At 43.4% G+C, this 22,437-nt stretch overlaps 1 protein-coding gene across 1 annotated transcript in view; it reads right to left on the bottom strand.

Moving 5' to 3' along the window:
• Positions 1–22,437, bottom strand: part of LOC126483782 (uncharacterized) — a 61,181-nt gene that overhangs the window by 11,409 nt on the left and 27,335 nt on the right. Inside the window, exon 2 of the mRNA XM_050106940.1 lies at positions 20,418–20,621. Coding sequence (XP_049962897.1) covers positions 20,418–20,621 — 204 coding nt within the window. The remainder of the gene's footprint in view (positions 1–20,417; positions 20,622–22,437) is intronic.

The following is a 22,437-nucleotide window of genomic DNA, read 5'->3' as shown; positions in this document are numbered from 1 at the left end:
AAAACATATCAGGCCCATCCTTGGAAGCTGTGCCAATGAAAGTACATCAGGAAATGTGGTTTCAGCGTGATGCCACTTCTCACTTGTGGTTCGGAAACATCTCAACAGACAACATGGTGAAAAAGGGAAAGGCCGAGGCGGTCCAATTGTGCGGCCGCTGCGATCATCAAATTTATCTCCTATGGACTACTACTTCTACAGTTCTATGCGAAGTTTAATTTATGACACTCCTTTAGAGACAGAGGAAGATCTGCTGGTGCAAGTTTTGTCCACTGCACTAGAAACTGAAGAGACACCAGGTGGGATGGAGAGAGTGTACCAGAACATACTTCGGTAGGTAGAATGTCTGTAACAATGCTGGTGATCACCATTTTGAGCCACTGTTGTAATCCATTTTATTTTGTTTTTGAATTATGTAAGCACACAATGTCCAAGTGTTAATACAAACAAATGTGCTTAAGCGATAAACAGATGTTTTTTTATGTTTTCTTTTGAATTGTTATATAATAATTGTACTGCAACATGCCTAATACACTTGCTCCAGCAGAATTGGATGAATTAAATAGCTGAACTGAAACTGTCATCGAACGGAAATCGTATTTTTCTTAACATTGGTTCCTATGCAAACTATTGTGTACTCATTCCCCTCTACTAGTCCTAGAAGTTTGTAATGGGAATTTATGAACACCTTGTATAGTGCTGGCAAGACCATGGGGCCCCGACAGTGGATGCCAGGCCACTGACTGTTATTACAATGAGTATGATATTCAGGACTGATCACAAGGTATTGTATTGTACTGTATGGAACTGAGGACCTAGAAGCAACAGAGAGGCTTAGTCCCCACCATAGCCCTCAGTGGTTCACAACCCCACAACAGGCTACAGCAGTCCATTTACCCCACCGCTACCCCACACCGAACCCAGGGTTAATGTGCAGTTCGGCCCCCAGTGGATACTACAGCCCGCTGGTGCATTACTCACAGAGGGATTCTGTGGACAAGGTTATATTAATTACTGCACGCACAGAGGCATTTAAAGGTGAATGGAATGGGAAGAAACCCTAATAACTGTTACAACGGGATGTACCCTCTGTCCTGTGCTTCACAGTGATTCGCAGAGTATAGATGTGGATGAAGATTTATATTATGTTTGGGGTTGAAATGCGCGTTAAACATACCATGGCCTACAGGAAACCTACGAAAACAGATGGGGTTACATACAGAAAAGACCTAAACTCATGCTTTCTGAAGTTAAAACTCCGAGAAGAAATCCAGTAGATTTAGATGAAATGGCAAATGAAGTGACATTTGCCATCATGACCATATACTTAGCAAATTGTCCAATCACCAAGTTGTCCACAAACAGGAATGTACTTTGGTGGAACAATAAACTGGAATTGCAAAGGAAGTAGGTAAGAAGTTTGTTCAACTGCAAGAAGGAAAGGCCGATGGGTAAAATATCAGGAGTCCCTCTGCAGCATGTTGGGACCCATTCCTATATTGTTTTCTTATTCACCTCCTTAAATGATTTTTTTCTTTTTTTACTTATAATTAGTGTTACTGAGAGATGTGCCAGATAAAGCTGTCATTCTATAATTCCGAGTTTAAGACCAGGCCCAATATTCAAGCAGCTGATTTCCAAAGCATGGTAGGAACATTAGCACTTAATTAGTTCTGGATATTAACATGCGTATGTATGGCATTTATGGTATTGTTTACTTAGCTATTTTTCCAGTGTCGTCATCGAGAAAGCTTATTTCTGTCTAAACTCTTATTGTAACACAAAATTCAGACAAAAACCAATTTTTATGTGCTATTCAATTAATTTGAGATGTGAAATTCTAATTGTAAATTATTGAAATTATGTATTTAAAAATGTAACTGGATAGATAAAACAGCTACTCACCAAGCGGCAGCAGAACACACATGTAAACGACGGTTGTAATTGGCAAGCTGTCAGAGCCAGTGGCTCCTTCTTCAGGCAGAAGGGTTGCAGGGAAAGGAAGAGAGGTGAAGGAAAAGGACTGGAGAGGTCTAAGAAAATGGGCAGATTTTGGGAAAGTCACCTCAAACTGTGGTTTGGTTGGTTGGTTTAAAAGGGGAGAAAAGGTACCAAACTGCGAGGTCATCGGTCCCTTGTTCCCAGTAAAAGAAGTACCCAAGGGAAAGAAGAAAACAAAGAAGACATATGGCATAATAACAGGAGAAAGGAAGAACCAGAAGAATGACAGAAGGACAACAAACACTACAATGGACAAAACAGGACAAGAAAACCACAGAGAGATGCAAGAAACAGGGAGAACAGAGATAACAAACAAGAAAGCAGATTACCATGGCTGGCTGAACATGAGAATAAAAAAGAAGCCAGCCACTCTGCAACACATTACAACCTCCACCCTAAAAGCCTCAGGCTGGAGGACACAGAGGGACAAAGGAAATGCACTAAAACTCAGAGCAAATGATAAAACCCACCCTCACGAAAAAAAACATAAATCTAAAGCTGCTGTTGAGGCATTGTCACCCAGCAGCAAAGGTAGAGTGCTGGGAAAGTTAAAAGTCTGCCGCAGAGTGGCTGAAAGTGGGCAGTCCAGGAAGAGGTGGACGACTGTCATTTGGGAGCCAAAGCGACACTGAAGTGGGTCCTCACGACAGAGAAGGTAATGATGTGTGAGCCGTGTATGGCCAATGCGGAGTTGACAAAGGACAACTGATTCCCTGCGAGAAGCCCGCTGGGAAGTCTTCCACACTTTCGCAGTCTCTTTAATGACATGAAGTTTGTTGTGCTTACTGCTATGCTACTCTGTCTCCCAAAGCCACAAAACCTTGCAGCGCAAGATAGAACGCAGGTCAGTTTTAGAGATGCCCATCTCCAGGAGCGGTTTCCGCATAGCCTGTTTGGCCAGCCTGACAGCAAAGTTCATTGCCTGGGATTTTGACGTGTCCTTGGATCCACACATACACCACTGAATGACTGGACCGTTCCAGGGCAGAGTTGGACACCTGGATGTTCACAACCAAAGGATGGCAAGGGTAGCACTGGTTGATAGCTTGTAAGCTGCTCAGGGAGTCAGAACAGAGAAGAAACGACCCAACAGAACGGGAGCAGATGTATGAAGTGCACGAGATATGGCCACAAGCTCTGCAGTGAATACACTGCAGCCAGAGGGCAAGGAATGCTGTTCAATATGGCCTTTGTGGACTTTAGGCGAAGCCAACATTACCATCAGCCATCAAATCATCAATATAAACTACTTCAGAACCCTAGAACACAACAAGAATCTAGAGGAAGTTGCAGTGGAGAGCAGGGGGGAGGGAGGGGGTGGGAGGGGGGGAGGGGGAATGGAGTCCTTAGGACCATGCAAAAGGTCTAGATGAAGCTTCAACCGATGTGTACACCACGGAGACGTACGTGAATGGACCTCAAGTAGAGGTGGCAAAGGGAAGGACTCCAGTCGGGAGAGAAGGGATTGCACGCGAACCGCAATCGTGAGCCCTGACCCGGGCCTACGATGCGGGATATGAACCGTATCAGGTGGCAAAAGGAGACGGTAATTTAGATGCTCAGGAGTAGTACGAATGTGTGCAACATAACTGGAGAGCAGTTGTGCACGCTGGATCTGCGACAGAGAGATTCTGGCCTCCACGAGGACACTGGTCACCAGACTTGTTCTAAAAGCTCCCGTCGCCAGGCGAACGCCACAGTGGTGCACTGGGCCGAATAAATGCAACGCAGAGGGTGCTGCCGAACCATAAACTAGACTCCCATAGTCAAGGCGGGATTGTACAAGGGCTCTGTAGAGCTGCAGCCACATAGAGCGATCTGCATCCCAGTTGATGTTGCTCAGGCAGTGGAGAGCATTGAGGTGCTTGAGGCACTCCCACTTAAAGCTGATGAAGGTGAGGTAGCCAAGTCAACTGGGCGTCAAACACCAGTCCTAAGAATCAATACGTCTCCAATACAGTGAGTGGATCGTCATTTAGATAAAGTTCAGGTTCCGGATGAACGGTACGACGCCAACAGAAGTGCATGACACACGACTTCGTGGCTGAAAACTGGAAGCTGTGGGCTAGAGCCCATGACTGCATCTTGCGAATGACTCCCCGTAGGTGTCACTCAGCAACACCAGTACTGGAGGAGAAATACGAAATGCAGAAGTCATCCGCATACAGAGAAGGGGAGACTGACGGCCCTACAGCTGCTACTAGGCCGTTGATGGCCACTAAAAATAGAGATACACTCAATACAGAGCCTTGCGGTACGCCATTCTCCTGCATATGGGAGGAACTATGGGAGGCACCAACTTGGGACGTGGGAAGTATGGAGCGGCAGGAAGTTTCGGATAAGAATCGGGAGCGGGCCCTGGAGACCCCACTTACACAATGCGGCAAGGATATGATGTTGCCAGGTTGTGTTGTATCCTTTACGCAAGTCAAAAAAGATGGCAACCAGATGTTGGCGTCTGGAAAAGGCTGTTCATATGGTAGACTCGAGGGACACAAGATCAACAGTGGTAGAGTGACCCTGGTGGAAGCCGCTCTGACATGGAGCCAGTAGGCCACGCGACTCCAGGACCCGACCCAACCCAACTGCCGACACAGCAGCTTACAGATAACGTTGGTGGGGCTGATAGCTATGCACTTCAGGCGGATTTTTACCCCTTTTTAGCACTGGAATGATGGTGCTCTACTGTCATTGTGATGGAAAGACGTCATCGCTCCAGATCTGGTTGAAGATGACGAGGAGGTATCACTTGCAGTCAGACAACAGATGTTTAATCATCTGACTGAGGATCTGGTCCGGCCCAGGAGCTGTGTCAGGGCAATGTGCAAGGGCGCTGAGGAGCACCCCCTCTGTAAATGGGGTGTTATACGGTTCACTGTGGTGGGAAGCGAACGATAGGACTTTCCGTCCGCTGTTTGAGGGTGCAAAAGGCTGGGGGGTAGTTCTCCGACGCAGAGGCTCGAGCGTAGTGCTCAGCAAAGTGCTCAGCAATCACGTTTGCGTCAATAGAGAGCACGCCATTTATGTTAATGCCAGGGCACCTTTTGGGGTCTGGTACCCAAAAAGGTGTCTGATCTTCGTCCAGACTTTGGAAGGTGACGTATGGCACCCAATGGTCCGCCCATACTTCTCCCACCACTCCTGTTTCCATTGTTTTATAAGCAGGCGAACGCGGGCACGGAGCCGCTTAAAGGCTATTTGGTGCTCTAGCTAAGGGTGCCGCTTATGTCACTGTAGGGTTCACCAATGCTCTTTAATTGTGTCAGCGACTTTCAGCAACCACCAAAGGACTGTCCTTCTCTGGAGGTACCCTAGAGAACGAGGGATCGCGTTTTCCGCCGTAGAAATTATCGTTGTAGTGACCTGCTCAATCACAACACTGATGGTACCATGTGGGGGAGATTCAGTGGTGACAGGAGAGGTGAAGGCTACCCAGTCTGCCTTGTTTAAAGCCCATCTGGGTAGGCGTCCATGGGCATGACACCAGGGCAGTGACAGGAAGATGAGGAAGTGGTCAGTACCACACAGGTTGTCATGTGTGCTCTCCAGTGGATAGATGGGAGGAGTCCTGGGCTGCAAATTGATACCTTGTGTACACAATGCTACTGCCATCTGTATACGTGCAATCACTATCCCATGACTTGTTACCTCAGTGTATGATAACTTATGCAACTACAGTATGTTGGTATAAAGTAGAGTAGAAGATGGCTGCTAAGGAGCTCTAGAGTGTGCAGTTTGGCCTGTCTAGCCATAACAGGTGGAATTAGCAGCACTTCTGGGATCAAGACCATGCAGAACATGCCCCCATTATATCACTGGATTACAGTGGAGCCACTAGCAACATATATCCAGAATCCTCCACAAATATAATGAATGGTGTAAATAATGTGGCAAACTCAGGAATGATCAGGGAACTGCTCGACAACTATACAATTAGCTTCAATCTGCTTAAACAAACCTTTCAGTGTAACAATTGAAAGTAGGGAGCTGTGGAAGAATTAACCACTGTACTGTTCAGATGACATAGTCTGGCAGACTGATGTGCCAAAAAAGAGACCAAGCTGCTGGGGCTGGGCATACAGGGAAGTCGGCTATGGTATTCCAATATACCATCAGCGTGTGTGCGAAGGAGAATCTATGTTGGAGCTAAGAGAAGGCAACAGGGTACACCTGTTGTGTATCCTTATCATTCAGGTATTATTGATAATGAACAAGCTGACAGGCTAGCCAGGACAGGGTAACAACCCCATTTTTTAGACCAGAATCAGTCACAATTAGCACTAAAGTGACGATAAATTTTAAACTACATGGCTGGATTCGAAGGCAGCATGTAGAACTTCTGATGAAAACACAAAAACATAAAAATGACTAGCTAATAATACAAAAAACATGCTTAAAGAGAAATTCTGCTATCCTGGGTTTGAACAGGAGGGACATTAAACTCATGCTAATGGTAGTACCTGGTCACTTGCCTGACTGAATACCACCATGGAACACATTCACAGCTGGCAGGTTGGCCTAACCCCAGAAATCCTCTGCTGAAGTCTGACACATGGCAATCCCAATTCTGGTTCTACACACCATTCTGTGTGCACACCAGACAACAAAGTCAACATCAATCACTGTTTGCATACCAGATGACAACAGCAACATAAATACCACTATGTGTACACACCAGACTCCAGCGAGCTCCACGACAGGCACCAGTGTCGCCTGCCAGCAGCACGCACAGCTGATTGCTGCACTACATTTTGTCCATGTGCCATGTGATGCATGTCCCAATCCCATGTGACCCTCATGGAAATCAGTCTGTTGCAGTACTTAAGATGCTGCACAATCAATAACAAGCAGATCTCGCTCTCACTCCACACTCTACGCTGGCTGCTCCTTGCAGTTCATCTATTGGTAGCAATCTAAAACAGCAGTCTTCAGCGCCATCCCAATCACCAACCGGATGTCAACCCAGTGTGGCCGAGGACTCTGACAAACACTCTAACCTGCTTGCACCTGAATGAGCCAGACAAATTTGACACCCAGCTGCACCCAGTTTTCTATTCCAGGTGTCGCACTCTGTTGAATAGCAGGCCCTCTCGACTGTAGTGGATCAGGGATGGAACAGATGTAGTTAAGACATTTTGTGTCACATGCAGAGCCCTGTGGCTGCCCACTTGCTGACTTCCCTATTTCCTTCGTTTTACTTTTATTATTGATGGTACAAAATATGTCTGAACTACTCTCCTCATCTTGATCCCTGCAGTAGAAACACTTCTTTGTTACCAATCCCTCCAAGTGAAGCCAGCCTAATGTCAACATTGAACCTCGTTCCTCCTAGTTCATATTACTATCCAATCACAACCACCACTCCCTCGCACCTGACCATCCCCTGGAAACCTTTCAGGCTTTTCTTACCTCTAACTCCCCTTCACCATCCATCCTCTGGTCCATTCCCCCCCCCCCCCCCCAAAAAAAAAAAACATTCTCCTCAAAATTCACAAACCCAAAAAGGCTGGACACCCAGTTGTAGCTGGTTATTGTGCTCCTACTGAAAGAATTTCTGCTCTTGTTGATGAACACCTCCAACCAATTGCCCAAAGCCTAGACTCTCATATCAGACATACTAACCATTTCTTTCACAAACTTTCAAACAGTTGATTGTTCTGGCATGAAATAAGAACCTCTTCTGGTGGAAAGAGGAAGTTCTCATTATAGTCCAGTTCGGTGTCTGGGGTCAATGTCTGATTAGTGTCTGGTGAGGTCGAAGATTGTGATTTGGCCGGTGTCCTAGTTAGTGTCCAGCTCGGTCAGGTGCAGGCAATGGCTTTGGTTCAAATGGCTGTGAGCACTATGGGACTTAACATCTGAGGTCATCAGTCCCCTAGAACTTAGAACTGCTTAAACCTAACTAACCTAAGAACATCACACACATCCATGCACGAGGCAGGATTCGAACCTGCGACCGTAGCGGTCTCGCGGTTCCAGGCTGTAGCGCCTAGAACCGCTTGGCCACCCCAGCCGGCCAGGTGCAGGCAGGTTGGAGTTTTAGTCGGAGTTCTCAGTCACATTGGCTCACCATCAATGGATGACCTGTAAGGAGCATTTGCCACTGAGCCCAGAGCAAGAGCGAATGCTGCTTGCTAGTGGTTATGCAGCATCTTGAGTACTACAGCAAAAGAATTGTTTGAGGGCCATGTGAGATGCAGACGCATGTCAAGCGGTGCACAGATGAAATGCTTGCACCGCCGTGATCGGCTGTATGTGCTGCTGGCGGGAGATGCTAGTGCCTCTCGTGGGGACGCTGCTAGAATCTGCGCTGTACGCAGAAAGATTTTATGTCACTGTTGTCCTTTGGCATGTACACAGAGAGATGTGTTACTGATGTCATATCACAGATACACAGAGAGGTGCACGCTACCAGAACTGGGATTGCATATGTGTCTGGCTTCGACACAAAATGCCTAGGATTATGGCAACCTGCCAGCTGCAGAGGTATTTTATGGTCATATTTGGCGAATGGCCACATATTACATCCACCACCCTGTAAAAAGAGATGTGAAGTCGTTAGGCACAATGGCCAGAATGAAGAGGAAGATGCGCAGGAGGGCGAAGAAGGGACCTCGGTTGGTAGTCACGACACAGGCACCAAAAAGCTAAGAATGGTCGTGAACATGCAAGGGGCCCAAAGGGCATAGAAGAGATCCATGGCCCAGGGGCGCCAGAGACAAGAAGCCTCGGGGCTGTGATGTTCATGATGCATGAGGAATGTATTGGAATATGCGAAGAAAAGGAAAAGGAAAACTGGTGCATGAAGGAGGCACAGAAGAAGACACATGCATCAATGAGGCACATAAGGAAATCAGAAGACCCAATCTGAAATAGGTGTCAAATCAGGCGAAAGGTGGAGCAATGCCACACAGAGATGCGGGCCCAGCACCAATTGCGAAAACAGCCACATGTGAGGAAGGTTATAATGAATGTGTGAACATGCACAGTCTTGTGTGAGGGAGGACGCAGGAGTCCGGTGGTCTACATAGCAGCACAGAGGAGTGCAGTGGGGAGTGTAGCAGCACAGTGGTGTGCATAGGAAGTGAACATAGGTGGGATCTCGGTGTCAGTTGACGTGATACACCATGCTCATAGGGGAGGCCGACCACGGCTGTGTCCTTGTGACAAAGGAATATGAGGATGAAAGCAGTGTCGGGCTGTGGTGGGACCATGAAGTGAGCAGCAGGTGAGATCTGGTGCAACGATAAGTGTCCGAGGAAAGTTGACAGACACCTCATTGCCAGCATGTTGTAAAGATCTGAGCATGGAGGCATCCTCCAAAGGAAAGCTGACCAAGGCTGCATCATCCAGAGGAAGTGGCATGGCACCATGGGGTAAGACTGGTGGAGGGTAGCCACCATGCAGAACAGCAGGACGAATGAGCAAGAGGCAGACAAAATCAAAAGCAACAAAATCAAGCACATCCAGGCCTTGTGGTGAAACTTCAACTACCATTGACCAGGATGTGCAGAGAAGTCTAGGGGATGGCCCGTGAATGCAACCACCACCCAGTTCAAAGCAGGAGGCCCACAAGGCTGCAGGAGATAATTGGTATCAACAAATACGCTGGGGTGGCACCAGGCAGGTGCAGATGCAAGGCATGCCACAGAGCCACCTGTCAGAGAAGAGGACAAATGTATGAGATAGGTGTGACCCTCGTGCAGAAGGGAGGAGGCCCGGGAGGGGACGAAGGCAGAAAGGAAGGCAGAATGAAGCGTGACATGCCAGAAGGTGACACACTTGGATCAACAGAGTTGGAAAAGACCAGAACTATGTCACCACCAGACAAAGAAGGGAAGGTCATGGAGTCGTTGGATGCCGAGGGCACAGGTGGTGAAGGACAGAGTCCAATAGATAGGGAAGCTTGGAATGAGCTGATAGCATATAGGCTTGTGGCGTACTGTACATGGGCCAGCGGTGGAGTTTGAGGGTGGGTGAGAAAAAGAGAGGATATTGAAGTGTGAGGAAACATAAGAGCAAATGAGGGGATCACAGTCTGAGGATGCAGTAGAGCAAGAGAGAGCATTGGAATAAAGGTAAACAGTGCTAGAGGTGGTGCTGACAGAGGCAGAGGAGCTGGATGCAAAAGGAAGGAAAAAGAGAGAATTTCAGAGATGTGGAGAATGTGGTTCAGCCCTGCTAGAAAGGCAGGCCACTAATCAAAAGCAATGTTGAACTCCGGAGGAAGCGGTAGCAGCTGCACTGAGTCCTGAGCAGGAGGGGCATCCATACAGGTGAGGTACCATGAGAAAACCTCAGTGGTGTGCAGAAAGTGCCGTGCATGACACAGAAGTTGTGCTGACCTGTCCATAGCACATGGGGGCATTGCCACTAAACAGTGTGGAGTCAAGTGAGTGATGCCCTGGGTGAGACGCAGCAGCTGCAGACCCCATAACTGGCAAAGTTGCAGGAACAAGAGTTCCAGTGCAGGAGTAGCCATGATCATGACATTGAGAGAAGTATCCATGAAAGAAAAGATGCACATGGATGATCGTTCTTCATCGCCACTTTTATGTCATGGTCATTACGAGGTGGCTATGACAGCACATAAAAAGTTTGTCCATAGGTTACAATGAAAGAACACTTTCAATCCTAACACACAAGTGAACGATTCACAGTTCTTAGGTGAAATAGAAAATCAGAGCCCCTGATGGAGGAAAGAGAAAGTTCTCACTGTAGTACAATTCGGCATCCTAGGTCGATCTCAGATTGAGGTCCAGAATAAAACAGGGATCAAAGAATAGCCTGGTCAAGGAGGTAGGGCAAGGAACCCTCAGGCCAAGCATACAGCTTGAGACGCTCCATCCCCAACCACCCTGCCCCTGCTCCAGAGGTAGATTAATACCTTATAATTGTTAATAAAAACCACTTTCATAGAGAAAACTGAGAACCAAGTCTATCATCCTGAGTTGTCCGCCAGTATTAGAGGCAATGAGACCAGAAGTCCGTAGTCAGCATGGAGAACCCGAAAGGAGGGAGCATTCCATCAAAATATGAGCTACCGTCTATAAGGGTCCACAACCAAAATGTGGAACTGACTCATTACACAAAATAAAGCTATGGGTTCACCTGGTATGATTAATGCAGAGATGACATAGGACTGTGGATTCCTTCTGGGAAAAGCAGAAGAGCACCATGCTGCAGTAGACTCCTCCATTGTGTGGAGTTTACTAGATGCGGCAGTAGCCCACTAGATTTAATTTCATTTCTGAGGGAGCAGAGATCTCAGGGGCACATCCAATTCTGCACTTGGAATCGACAAAGCGAATAGGGAGTGAGTAAGTGCTCCTCTAGCCAAACAGTTGGCCAATTCATTCCCTGGGATCCCCATATGACTTGGAACCCAAAGAAAGACAAGTAAGCAGGCAGCATGACGAAGGCCAGCAAGGTCATCAATACTGAACACCGAAAGATGGCAAGAATAGTGCTGGTCAATAGACTGGAGACTGCTCACTGAGTCAGTACATCCCAAGTATTGGATGAAGAGTTTCGCACTCCCCCATATCTGGCTTGTTCCACTTCCCATTGTGTAGTCAGGGAAGGAAATTTCGTAAGGTCATGTCTCTCTGCATTATAATAATTTTTCTCGTCTGAAGAGACTGCTGGTGCCTTGCAGCCACCAACAGAAGAAAGTGTATTTCATTTCATGTGTGAATCTTCCACCATGGTACCACCCACTCCAAATGGGGAAATGCCACAGCCACAGCAATGGTTAGCTGGTCAGTAAACCATTGCCCAGAGTCCCCATGCTCCAGCCATTTTGAACACATACTCCTTGGCTTGCATGGGAAGTTTCTAGCTCGGGCACCAACAGTGTGATCCCTGCATGGTCAGGAGGCTACCACCGTGCTTGATGCCCCTTGCCCCACCCACCCAAAGAAATGGCTGCCATGTTGGGTTTTACACATAGCATCTTTGCAATAAAGGATGGGCACAAAGAGAGAGAAGCACAAAAGGTGGAATATATGCCACAGAGGGTGACTTCCCTGCACAATCCACACATCTGTAAAAATTAATAAGGTGTACCACATCAAACCCAACAAGTGGAACATATAATTAACGATGAGATGCTGTAACATGCTGGGAAAGAAGAAAATGAGTGCGCAAAATCACAAACCACATTCCAGCACAATCACCACCAAGAATACCTTTTAGTCGAAAAGAAGAGAGGAAAATAGAATAGCAGAAAGATGGACCTGAAGCAAGGAAAGGTAAGTAGCGCTGCAAGGGCTGGGGCCTTGTGGTACCAGGGCTTTTTATTATCCATCAGAAATGGGTGACATCCTGTCCAAGATCCTTTCCACCCATCCTAAAGAGATATTCCGTCACTCACCCAACCTACACAAGATCCTGGTCCATACCTATGCCAATCCCACTCCCATCCCCTTGCCACAGGGATCATATCCCTGTGAAAACCCAGGTGCAAGGTTTGTCCAATCCAGCCACCAAGCACTTTCTGATCCAGTCCTGTCACAGGCTTACACTGTCCCATCGAGGCAAGGCCATCTGCGAAAGGAACCATGATATATACAAACTCTGCTGGAATCGCTAACAGCTTTTTATGTTGGTATTGGACCACCAACCAGCAACGCATCAGAATGAATGGCCACCGTCAAACTGTGGGCAAGAACAAAGTTGGCCTCCTGTGGCAAAACATGCTGCTCAAGTTCGATGGCTGTGCCACAAATTCTGCCACCTAGATCCTTCCTTCCAGAACCAGCTTTCCTGTAGTGTGTAGATGGGAGTTATCCTTACAACACATACTTCGCTTCCATAACCCTCCTGGTGTCAATAGCCAATAAACCGTAGTACACTACCCTCTAACCAATGGTTTCTCCTTCCTTTGCCCTATGAACTCCTACCAATCTGCAGTTCCACATCATCACTGTGTACCACATCTTACCAGATCCAGTATGCACGTGTCACGTGCCTAGCCAGTGCACCTGCCGCTCCCACATTAACAGCCTGCACACCTTTTGCCTCCCTCCAAGATGCTAGCTGCCTGTCCCCCTCCTTCCTGTCTCTTTCTTCCTCTACCTACCCCACCTGACAACCTCCACCACAGACCACATGCTGACCTGCAATATCAGCATTGTGTGTCCATCCAGGAGAGTGTAGATGCACAACTTGCAAGTTTTCTTTTGAAATAGTTAGAATTTCTAACTTCTTGCTTTAACAGAATGAGATTTTCACTCAGCAGCGGAGTGTGCGCTGATATGAAACTTCCTGGCAGATTAAAACAGTGTGCCGGACTGAGACTCGAACTCGGGACCTTTGCCTTTCGCGGGCAAGTGCTCTACCAACTGAGCTACCCAAGCACAACTCACGCCCAGTACTCATAGCTTTACATCTGCCAGTACCTCGTCTCCTACCTTCCAAACTTTACAGAAGCTCTCCTGCGAACCTTCCAGAACTAGCACTCCTGAAAGTCAAAGGTCCCGAGTTCGAGTCTCGGTCCGGCACACAGTTTTAATCTGCCAGGAACTTTCATATCAGCGCACACTCTGCTGCAGAGTGAAAATCTCATTCTGGAAACATTCCCTAGGCTGTGGCTAAGCCGTGTCTCCGCAATACCCTTTCTTTCAGGAGTGCTAGTTCTGCGAGGTTCGCACGAGAGCTTCTGTAAAGTTTGGAAGGTAGGAGACAAGGTACTGGCAGATGTAAAGCTGTGAGGACGGGGCGCGAGTCGTGCTTGGGTAGCTCAGTTGGTAGAGTTCTTGCTTTAAGTTAGGTGGGAGCTTGTTAAATAGCTTTGCCCCCAGGACATAACTCTATTCAAACTCAAGACAAGGAGGCAAAATGTTCATGAGAACTGTTTTTGGGTTTTCTATTATGACTGTGTAAGCACAGTTAAGATAAAATGGTTTGTATTCACAGAAATGAAAATGATTAACGAGAAAATCAATGTAACAATTCCACGATCTTTAAAAAGATTTCTGAAAATATATTTTTATCAACGTTATACATTATACTTCCTGATGGTGACTGCTGAATAAATACTTCATTTAACTTAGGTGCACTACCCTAGTAGATAATTCTGTACATTAACTCCATTCATTCACACATCATGTTCCATAAACTCTATCCTAAAGGATGGCCTACAGAGATTTTGAAGGACTGAAGTTAGTATACAACAGACAGAAGCAAACACTATCAGCTACTTCTGTAAAGTACACTAACAACAAATTCTGGCAAGTGCTAATGTGTTTACACTGATATTTATGAGAATAACTTTCAGGTTATTCCAATTAGGTTTATCAGGAGAAAAACAGTTCCAATTTCTCATCCTCTTATATTACTCAGACATTGTTTTTATCCAATACTTCAAACAAAGCACTTATTGAAATTTACATGGGCTATTGTGAACTCTCTGCACAACTGCTAAATAAAGATGTGTTGAATACAAATATTAGACTTATGTGGAATTTTTTATATCTCGCAGTACAAATGTTCTTGCAAATTGTACGAGTGACTGATGATGTACCACCGAGCGAGGTGGCGCAGTGGTTAGACACTGGACTCGCATTCGGGAGGATGACGGTTCAATCCCGCATCCGGCCATCCTGATTTAGGTTTTCCGTGATTTCCCTAAATCACTCCAGGCAAATGCTGGGATGGTTCCTCTGAAAGGGCACAGCCGACTTCCTTCCCCATCCTTCCCTAATCCAATGAGACCGATGACCACGCTGTCTGGTCTCCTTCCCCAAACAACCAACCAACCGATGATGTACTACTTTTTTTCTTTTTCAATATTTGGGAGTTTTCAATTTACTGCCTTTAGTGTCCCCTTCGGTACTGACTGGCACAGCAGGTTTTCATTTCCTGTTGTAGGGTTCTGTTCCCAAGTTTGTTGTCAAGCCACCATCAGCCCATACTCTACTTTGTGCTGACAGTGTTATCTGTTTCATGCACCCATCCAGTAAAATATTCACCAATACCACAACTTGCAAACTGTAAGAAACTAACAACTAGGCAACATGTGAAATTACTTTCACTTTTTACATTTCTTTCTATCCTTAACAGCATTAACCTTTCAACTTTATATTTTTCTTCCTCTGTTAATCCATCTTTCCTTCATACTGTGGCTCAGTGTTTAAGTGGCAGAATATGGATCAAAAGTATGGTTTCAATCCCGTCAGTCCCAGGATTTTTATCTGTAATTTACCATTTCTTTCACCTCTGAAAATCTTTGTTAATGTAAAAAGTGCTGAGCTGCAGCATTGTCCGGAGTCTACATTAATCTGTAGATCCGTCTATAACTGGTTGCATATGCCACTTCAAAGGTCTGAGGAAGGCAAAGATATGCAATCTAGGAAGGCAAAGATATGCAATCTAGAAGGTACATATAGTTCTTTCTATTGTGAGCATTTACATGGTCAGAATTGGGAGTTAAGCCTCTGGGCCATTCTCTATCAACTGATCTAATCTGGAAGATCCCCTCAGCTCACCCATCTTTGATATTGTTGAAATTTGTATTACTCTACCTGAAGGTCCTGCATGAACTTCTGCCAACATTCAACTCCATCTGTAACTCAGTGCTGCTGTTTGAGCATTTTCATAAGTGTCAATTTCCTTGTAACTGGACACACGCAAAAAAAAATCCTCGCATTTGGTGACTTGCCTTTGTTCCTGACCTACAGAACTAAGATCTTGCAACTTGCTACCATGGCACAACTCTCTGAACAGAACACAGAAATAAAAATGAAGGCCAGGAAGCCAAGCCTATGGCAAAATCTCTCATTAAACTTCTTAAAAAATTTTGTTGTTACAAATTTTCTCCATATTTAAACAAGGAAGTAAAAGGTTCTGGAAACACGATCATTCTCTATTGTCTTTCTGCTCGCTAGAAAATTAAGGAATTGTTAACACCACTGACAACGCAACTGTATGAACATCCTCCTCACCAATCTGATTCATACTGACACAATGTGCAGGGCATGAATTAGACTTCAACATATGTAAACAGGAAGACGCAACTCTCAACCATTTTAGAGAAAACTGGTTGAAAATTTTAGGTATGCTTATATACTTTGTGTGCTCATGAGTATTCGAGGAGACCATAGCTGAGCAAGTAAGAGCTTCATTTTGTAAGGATGGGGTTTCTAGATCAAGTCACACTGCTGATATCTCATTTTTTCCCCGATTCCCATGTAATTCTGAGAACTGATTTATTATGGCTGTGCAAACTCTATGAAGAATGGTAGTTACTGCGCAGCAAAAGGACATGAAACAGGTGACACATTCGTACACTGCACAATATGCTGTCATCTTATCTGGAAAATTACTACCAATGGTCTTTGTTTACTTTCAAGAGACCACTGGCACATTTGGAGCAAGACTGAAAAAAAATCAGTTGATGAGTATGGGTGAAAATACAAAAACATTACAATAGCACCTCCAAAGTCCTGCAAACTCAGACCATCATAATACAAGAATTTTATAACCAACATCTTGAAGCCACATGTGGGAGAAGAACAATTTGTTTTTGCTCCTCAGTTCATGAGAAGTGCAAACAAACCGTGATTTGCACAATTAAACTTTTTAGGATGGAGAGGGTCTGCCAACGTGCAATAATTCCTCCAACTGTACTCCACCGGTTCAGCTTCACGACGTTTATTTTTACAGGTTGGTGAAAACCCTTGTAAAATGACTACAACATTGCATGTGTGTCAGAGTCCAGAAGGCTGCATAAAAATTCAATCATTCATATACCATGTGTTGTCTGCATCAATATTTGGTGATATGCTTTCATATGCTTGGTATGCCACGAAATTGCATGATGACTGAGAACAGTTTATGAATGCAAACTAAGTTTGCTTCGCAATAGACACACTGGGAAAAAAGTCTTTCCGTTGAGCCTGTCTGCAACTCAACAGGTCATATTTAATGGTTGGTACTTGCAAATTATATTGTCTTCTCAGCATTGTTAGATTTTGAGCTGAATTTTGAAATTATTTGCTGTTCAGGAATCTGGAATCTAGAAAATTCTTCTAGCGGCTTCCTGAGGATTAACTGATTTGAGCATCTTTTGTGTTTTTTTGAAATTTCACAAAAAATACAGTCTTGTTTTATCTATTGGCCCAAAAAGGTCATGATCCTTGGACAACTATACATTTTCTTCATGCCATTTAAATAAATTTCTGAGACAAAAATTTCTACTGGATATTAAAGGCTAGCTTGTGCCACTATATAACTATACCATAAACTTCATCACTCAGTGATTTGCAACGGAATGCTTAAAAAAAACACTCTATTCTAGTCTGAAAATAAAACAGATTGAAACAGTCCTTCAATCCTTAAAATGTTTGTGTTGTGCAGGGCAACAATCAGTAAAATAATGAATATCCTCCATTTGTGTGATAGTGAATTTAAGCAGCTCGATTAGTTCAACCATAAAAGACATGCATGGCTATTTTTATAATGCTGCACTGATTTTACAGTATTTGATACTTTTTATTATACTTGGCTATTCGCCCAATGAAGTCTTTGAACTCTATATTTAAAAATAAAGGATTAGTTTTCTGCACAGTTCCATCTATATAATCAACTCACCCAGTTTGATGCTGTGTTTAGTCAGTTACAAATGCTTGTTTTGGTGCTTAGTAATGTAATGATGGTTAGGGAGAGCCAACATTTTTATCAACAGTTCTCCAATAAATTCTAATATTGCCAGTCATATGGCTTCAAGTGTGTCTCAGTCAGTGTGAACACATAATTTGAATTGAGTTACTTTTCAGGATACTTATTTTCAAGCTCCAATGCATTTTCGAGATTTTTTCCTGGACTTTCTTCACGGTGTTGAAGCATGCAGTCTTTGAATTCCAAACCACACATAATTTTGCTGTGTAACACTTTATAGCTTTTTAATGGGCTGTGTGTCGACATTAGTTTTCCATTGTGATGTGTCGACCACACAAAAAACTGAGTGTGAACCTACTTTATCTCCACTCATTCACCACTTGGGACACAAGCCAAAGAACTTTAAAAAACCACAAATAACAAAACTTAAAAAAGAAAAAAAAAATCAACACATATTTCTTTCAAACTACTCAGTTGCAAGTAATTTCGCTTATGAACTTGTTCTCCAATATAGGTTTCCATGGCCAATATTTGCATTCTTGGTGAACACCATTTTATGGGTGTTACGCCACAGTCCAAGGCGTAGTTCTGTGCGAAACATTTTGTCTGCTATTGTTGGAGCGTCATCAGAGTCTAAAAAGACTAAGACACAGTTTCAGACTTAAACAAGGTTTTTTTTTTCTTTGTGATTTTTTTTCTTTTTTTTTTGCATGATGGGCACTGTATTTGGCTGGTTTGTATCAAATATTGTCAAACTAAGAGTCTTGTTTTAAACTTAAACAAGATACTCAAATGGAAACAGTCTAAATTCCACTAAATTCTCACTCTTCAGAAAATTATATAATCTTTTACCTTCTGTTTTCTGAAAGCTTGTTACCACACTAGCTTTTTGGATGTGTTTAAAGTCCCTTTTTCCATCTTAAAACTTCCTTGCTGATTTCATCATTCCTTCTGAAAAGAATAATTCTTTGTTGACTTTCTGATGGACAAGCTCAGAGGAATTATGGTCATAATGTCATTTTTTTCTTGATAATAGGATTTATTCATCTTTTTCTACAATTATCTGACCAGTTTGTTGTAATCTAAACAATTGAGACATTGTTTGCTTGCACTATTAAGCTACAATTTGTTATGGTCAAGTGTGCCAATTGTTACAATTTTCTTACAAAATCTATCTTCAACCTCATGCATAACAATTATCTCTTGAAACAATTAGTTAAATATAATTTCAATATTGCAACAGCTGATAAGGTTGTAGTCAGATCTTCAGAAATATTTGTCTTATTAACTTCGCGTTTGGTAAGGAATAATGTATTTGGATTTTTTTTCCTTTTTTTCTTGTAGAAAAATCTATTCTGCATGATGAACACTGTTTTTGGCCTGGTGTATATCTGGCCTTGTCATATACTATAGTTGATCAGATATTCCCAAACCAAATGAGCACAAACTTTTTTATATTTTATGATTCTTTATGGCAAAATGGTTACAATGTGGATTTTTTAAAAACATTGTACCCATAGTTCATGATGAGAGCAAATCTGCGCAATTTCACGAGAATACAACCCAACCAACCAACCAACCAACCAACCCGCGCATGCGCGCCCTGACAGTGACATTGCTGGCCACAGTTCCTGTCGCGGCCATTGGCGTTTCAGGGCGTTACCGCCGACGGAAGACGTCGCACCATGGCTGAGCTCGGGTCCGCAGCGCCCTCTGCCTTTTGCATATAAGGAGGAGCGCTGGCCCCGAGACAGACAGTCTATTGTCGATTGTCTATTGCTAGCCTTTCGTGGAGTTTATAGCGGAGCCATTGTAGTGTGATATTAGCTATTGTATTCGACTAGGCTCAGTACACGGATTACTCTTGGATATTACTTTGACTTGTATTGCTGGTGCACGTTTCGTCAGAAATAAGGATAAGTTATCTCTCCATTCTAGCTGGTGCAATTCTTGTCATTAATTATTTTTCGGCCAACACTACCCACACTTTATACAATTTGTGGTGGCTGCCCCAAAAGTACCGCCAGGGACCTTGGGTTTGGGAGCCGTCACAAAAGACACTGTTAGATGACATACATAATTTTAAACATTTTCAAAGCTGCAAGTGTTTTATTGATCATCTTGCACTTCCTTATTTCAATATTTTTTAATTTTATGACACGCATACAGACAACGCACTGACAAATAATTGTTTCCAGTGCCTTTTGCTCAGTACAGGATCCCTGTTAGGATATGGGGAAAATCTGTCACAACAAAGTTATTCTGCAAACTTAGAGAGATTATGCCATGTATATTGCTTTCTCATTTCCATTTATGTTATTTGTGTTTCCTTTTTGTAGTTGTGCCAGGGTGGAAAGTTGCATGTTATTAGCTCTATTATGCAAGGAATAATGGCTTGCCAAACAAAACTTTTCTGTGTTTGTAGCTTTGAAAAAATTGGCTATTGTGTAAGCATCTCTAGCACCAACACCAACGTTCAGATGGAGCTGAAACTTTGCAGAAGTTCATGCTGATTCCTTATGTATGTTCTGTACAAATTTCAACAACATGGAAGATGGCCAATCTGGGATCCCTGGGTCATTTTTCATGGAATGACCTCTGCTGAAATTAAGTACTGACCAGTCTTTCTGTCTCCCAATGACTAATTTTAAACTTACACACAAAAGCAAACATTTTAAATCAGATAACCAGCAATCTACCTTTCCGTATTTAATCTATTCATAGTAATAACTGGTGTATACCAATTTGAAGCTTCGATTCAACATATTTACTCACTACAAATATTTATCACTCACCATTTCACATTTCCTGGTGAGATGTCTTCTTCCAGCTTTTGAAGTTGTAGAAATTTTTCATTTACATTTTCTTCAATCACAAGTTCATCAATTTTCTCCTTAAATTCTGTTTCTACATAATCTATAAAACGGCTATGTATTTTGGAGATTGTTGCTGGATATTTCCCAAGAAGTTTTCCATAACACTCTTGCATCACTCCTTCACTAAAACATGAATCACACGTCAAGATTCTGCCATGCATATCATACTGTAACATTGTATGTGATACTATGCTGACAGGAAGGACAAAGATCTCAGTAATCTTAGAGCTGTCACTAAGGGCAAGTGTTTTCATGAAAGCAGTTGCAAAGCAATATCTTACTGTCTTTCAAGAAGCTGAAAGTTCACACACAATATCTTTTGTAACTGGTTCTGAAATTCCAAAAGATATTCTGTCTGCACCTATTGCTGAACTGTGATTGCCCAACTAGCACTCAGAGATTCTGGGAATAATTTCTAATACTGCCAAAAAGGACAATTAGAATGGGGTGCACTCAGCCTTGTGAAAATAAGTGAAGAGCTACTTTAAGTAGCAATAGATTTATTTTGAGAAAGCTGACATTATCGGTAAAGATTGTGACATTCAACCCATATTCCCCACCATACTAATTCTGCTGGCACAAAACATTAGAATTGGCTGTCAGTGTGTGATCTATCAAGCTTGATGTGGAATTCTTATCTTCCTTCTTCTTAGAGTAATTCAAATATAGCCAAATATGGGACACATAATACAATTATTCATGATTTATGTTTTGTGTTGGCTCTTTCTCCTTTGTTGCTGAAAGTATTTTGCACTCTATGGAGAGAAAGTGTAATAGAGACTGACAATAAAAAGCAACAGCACATAAATTCCAAATTAAAAGCTTATTTTGATTGATACGCAGAACAGTGCACAAACATAAATAAATTGAAATACACAGAACATAAATTATGTCATCAATCGAAATGAACAAAACAAAACCATTAAATGTTAATAAATAAAGGCAAGAGAATATAAAGATTCTTCCAAACAGGAAACATTATGTGGCTACTTCATGAGAACTTTTATCACTTACAAAGAAAATGTAACTTATTCACAGTAGCTAGAAGTAAGTAAGTTTAAAATTTAGAAGGTGCTCAATACTTCCATATTTACACATAAGAACAGAGAGCAAGTGGACTACAAACTAGTAGCATGGTAGACGCACACCTTGTCTTGCCCCAGTGGCTGGAAGAAGGTAGGCCTTCACCTGGTAACCCCAATGACCACAACTTATTTCTCCCTTTACCCACTGTTCTACCCACCTCACACATGATCCTATGACAACTCTCGTAGTCCCACTGGATGTACCAGTGGATCAACCAATATAATTACGCATATGATCAGCAAGGCTATTAAGGTGTGCTGTGGAATGGTACATCCACTGACACCAGGCAATGTGAAAGAACAACAGCGGCAGATTTAAGGGCTGATCTCATTTGTCCCAACTCATTGGTGCATACTACATGCCATCCGGTGAACTTATTTACAATGATCTTGCGATACTCTGCTATTTTCTGGACAATGATTTGGCCACTGTTATTCCCTGTTGTCGACATCTGGCTTGCACAATGACATTTCTGTTTCCCCATTGTGGCACTGCCTCCATTCTCCACTTGATCACATGTTGTGCCTTCTGTAAATGAATTGGTGTGGGTGTGTGTGTGTGTGTGTGTGTGTGTGTGTGTGTGTGTGTGTGTGTGTCAGAAAAACTTACAGTGCCATCCACCAATAATGTTTGAGTTGTTCAGCAATTCTTTAAAGGACTTAATTGGCAAAAATTCTAGAAGTCTTTGTCTCTGTTTAGTTCAAGAAGACTAAGGTTCTATTATTTTTTGTGATGTAATTGTACTTAACTGGTGTTCAGTGGAAGCTGTGTTTAGTAGAGTGCTTCTGGGCATTGGTCCAGTTGCTGCTTCTATTTTACACACATTTCGATGACCACCCCAGCCTAGGCCTTC

Source organism: Schistocerca serialis, chromosome 6 (assembly GCF_023864345.2).
Source record: "Schistocerca serialis cubense isolate TAMUIC-IGC-003099 chromosome 6, iqSchSeri2.2, whole genome shotgun sequence".
Taxonomy (NCBI): Eukaryota; Metazoa; Arthropoda; class Insecta; order Orthoptera; family Acrididae; genus Schistocerca; species Schistocerca serialis.
This window is presented reverse-complemented; position numbering and strand designations above follow the sequence as displayed.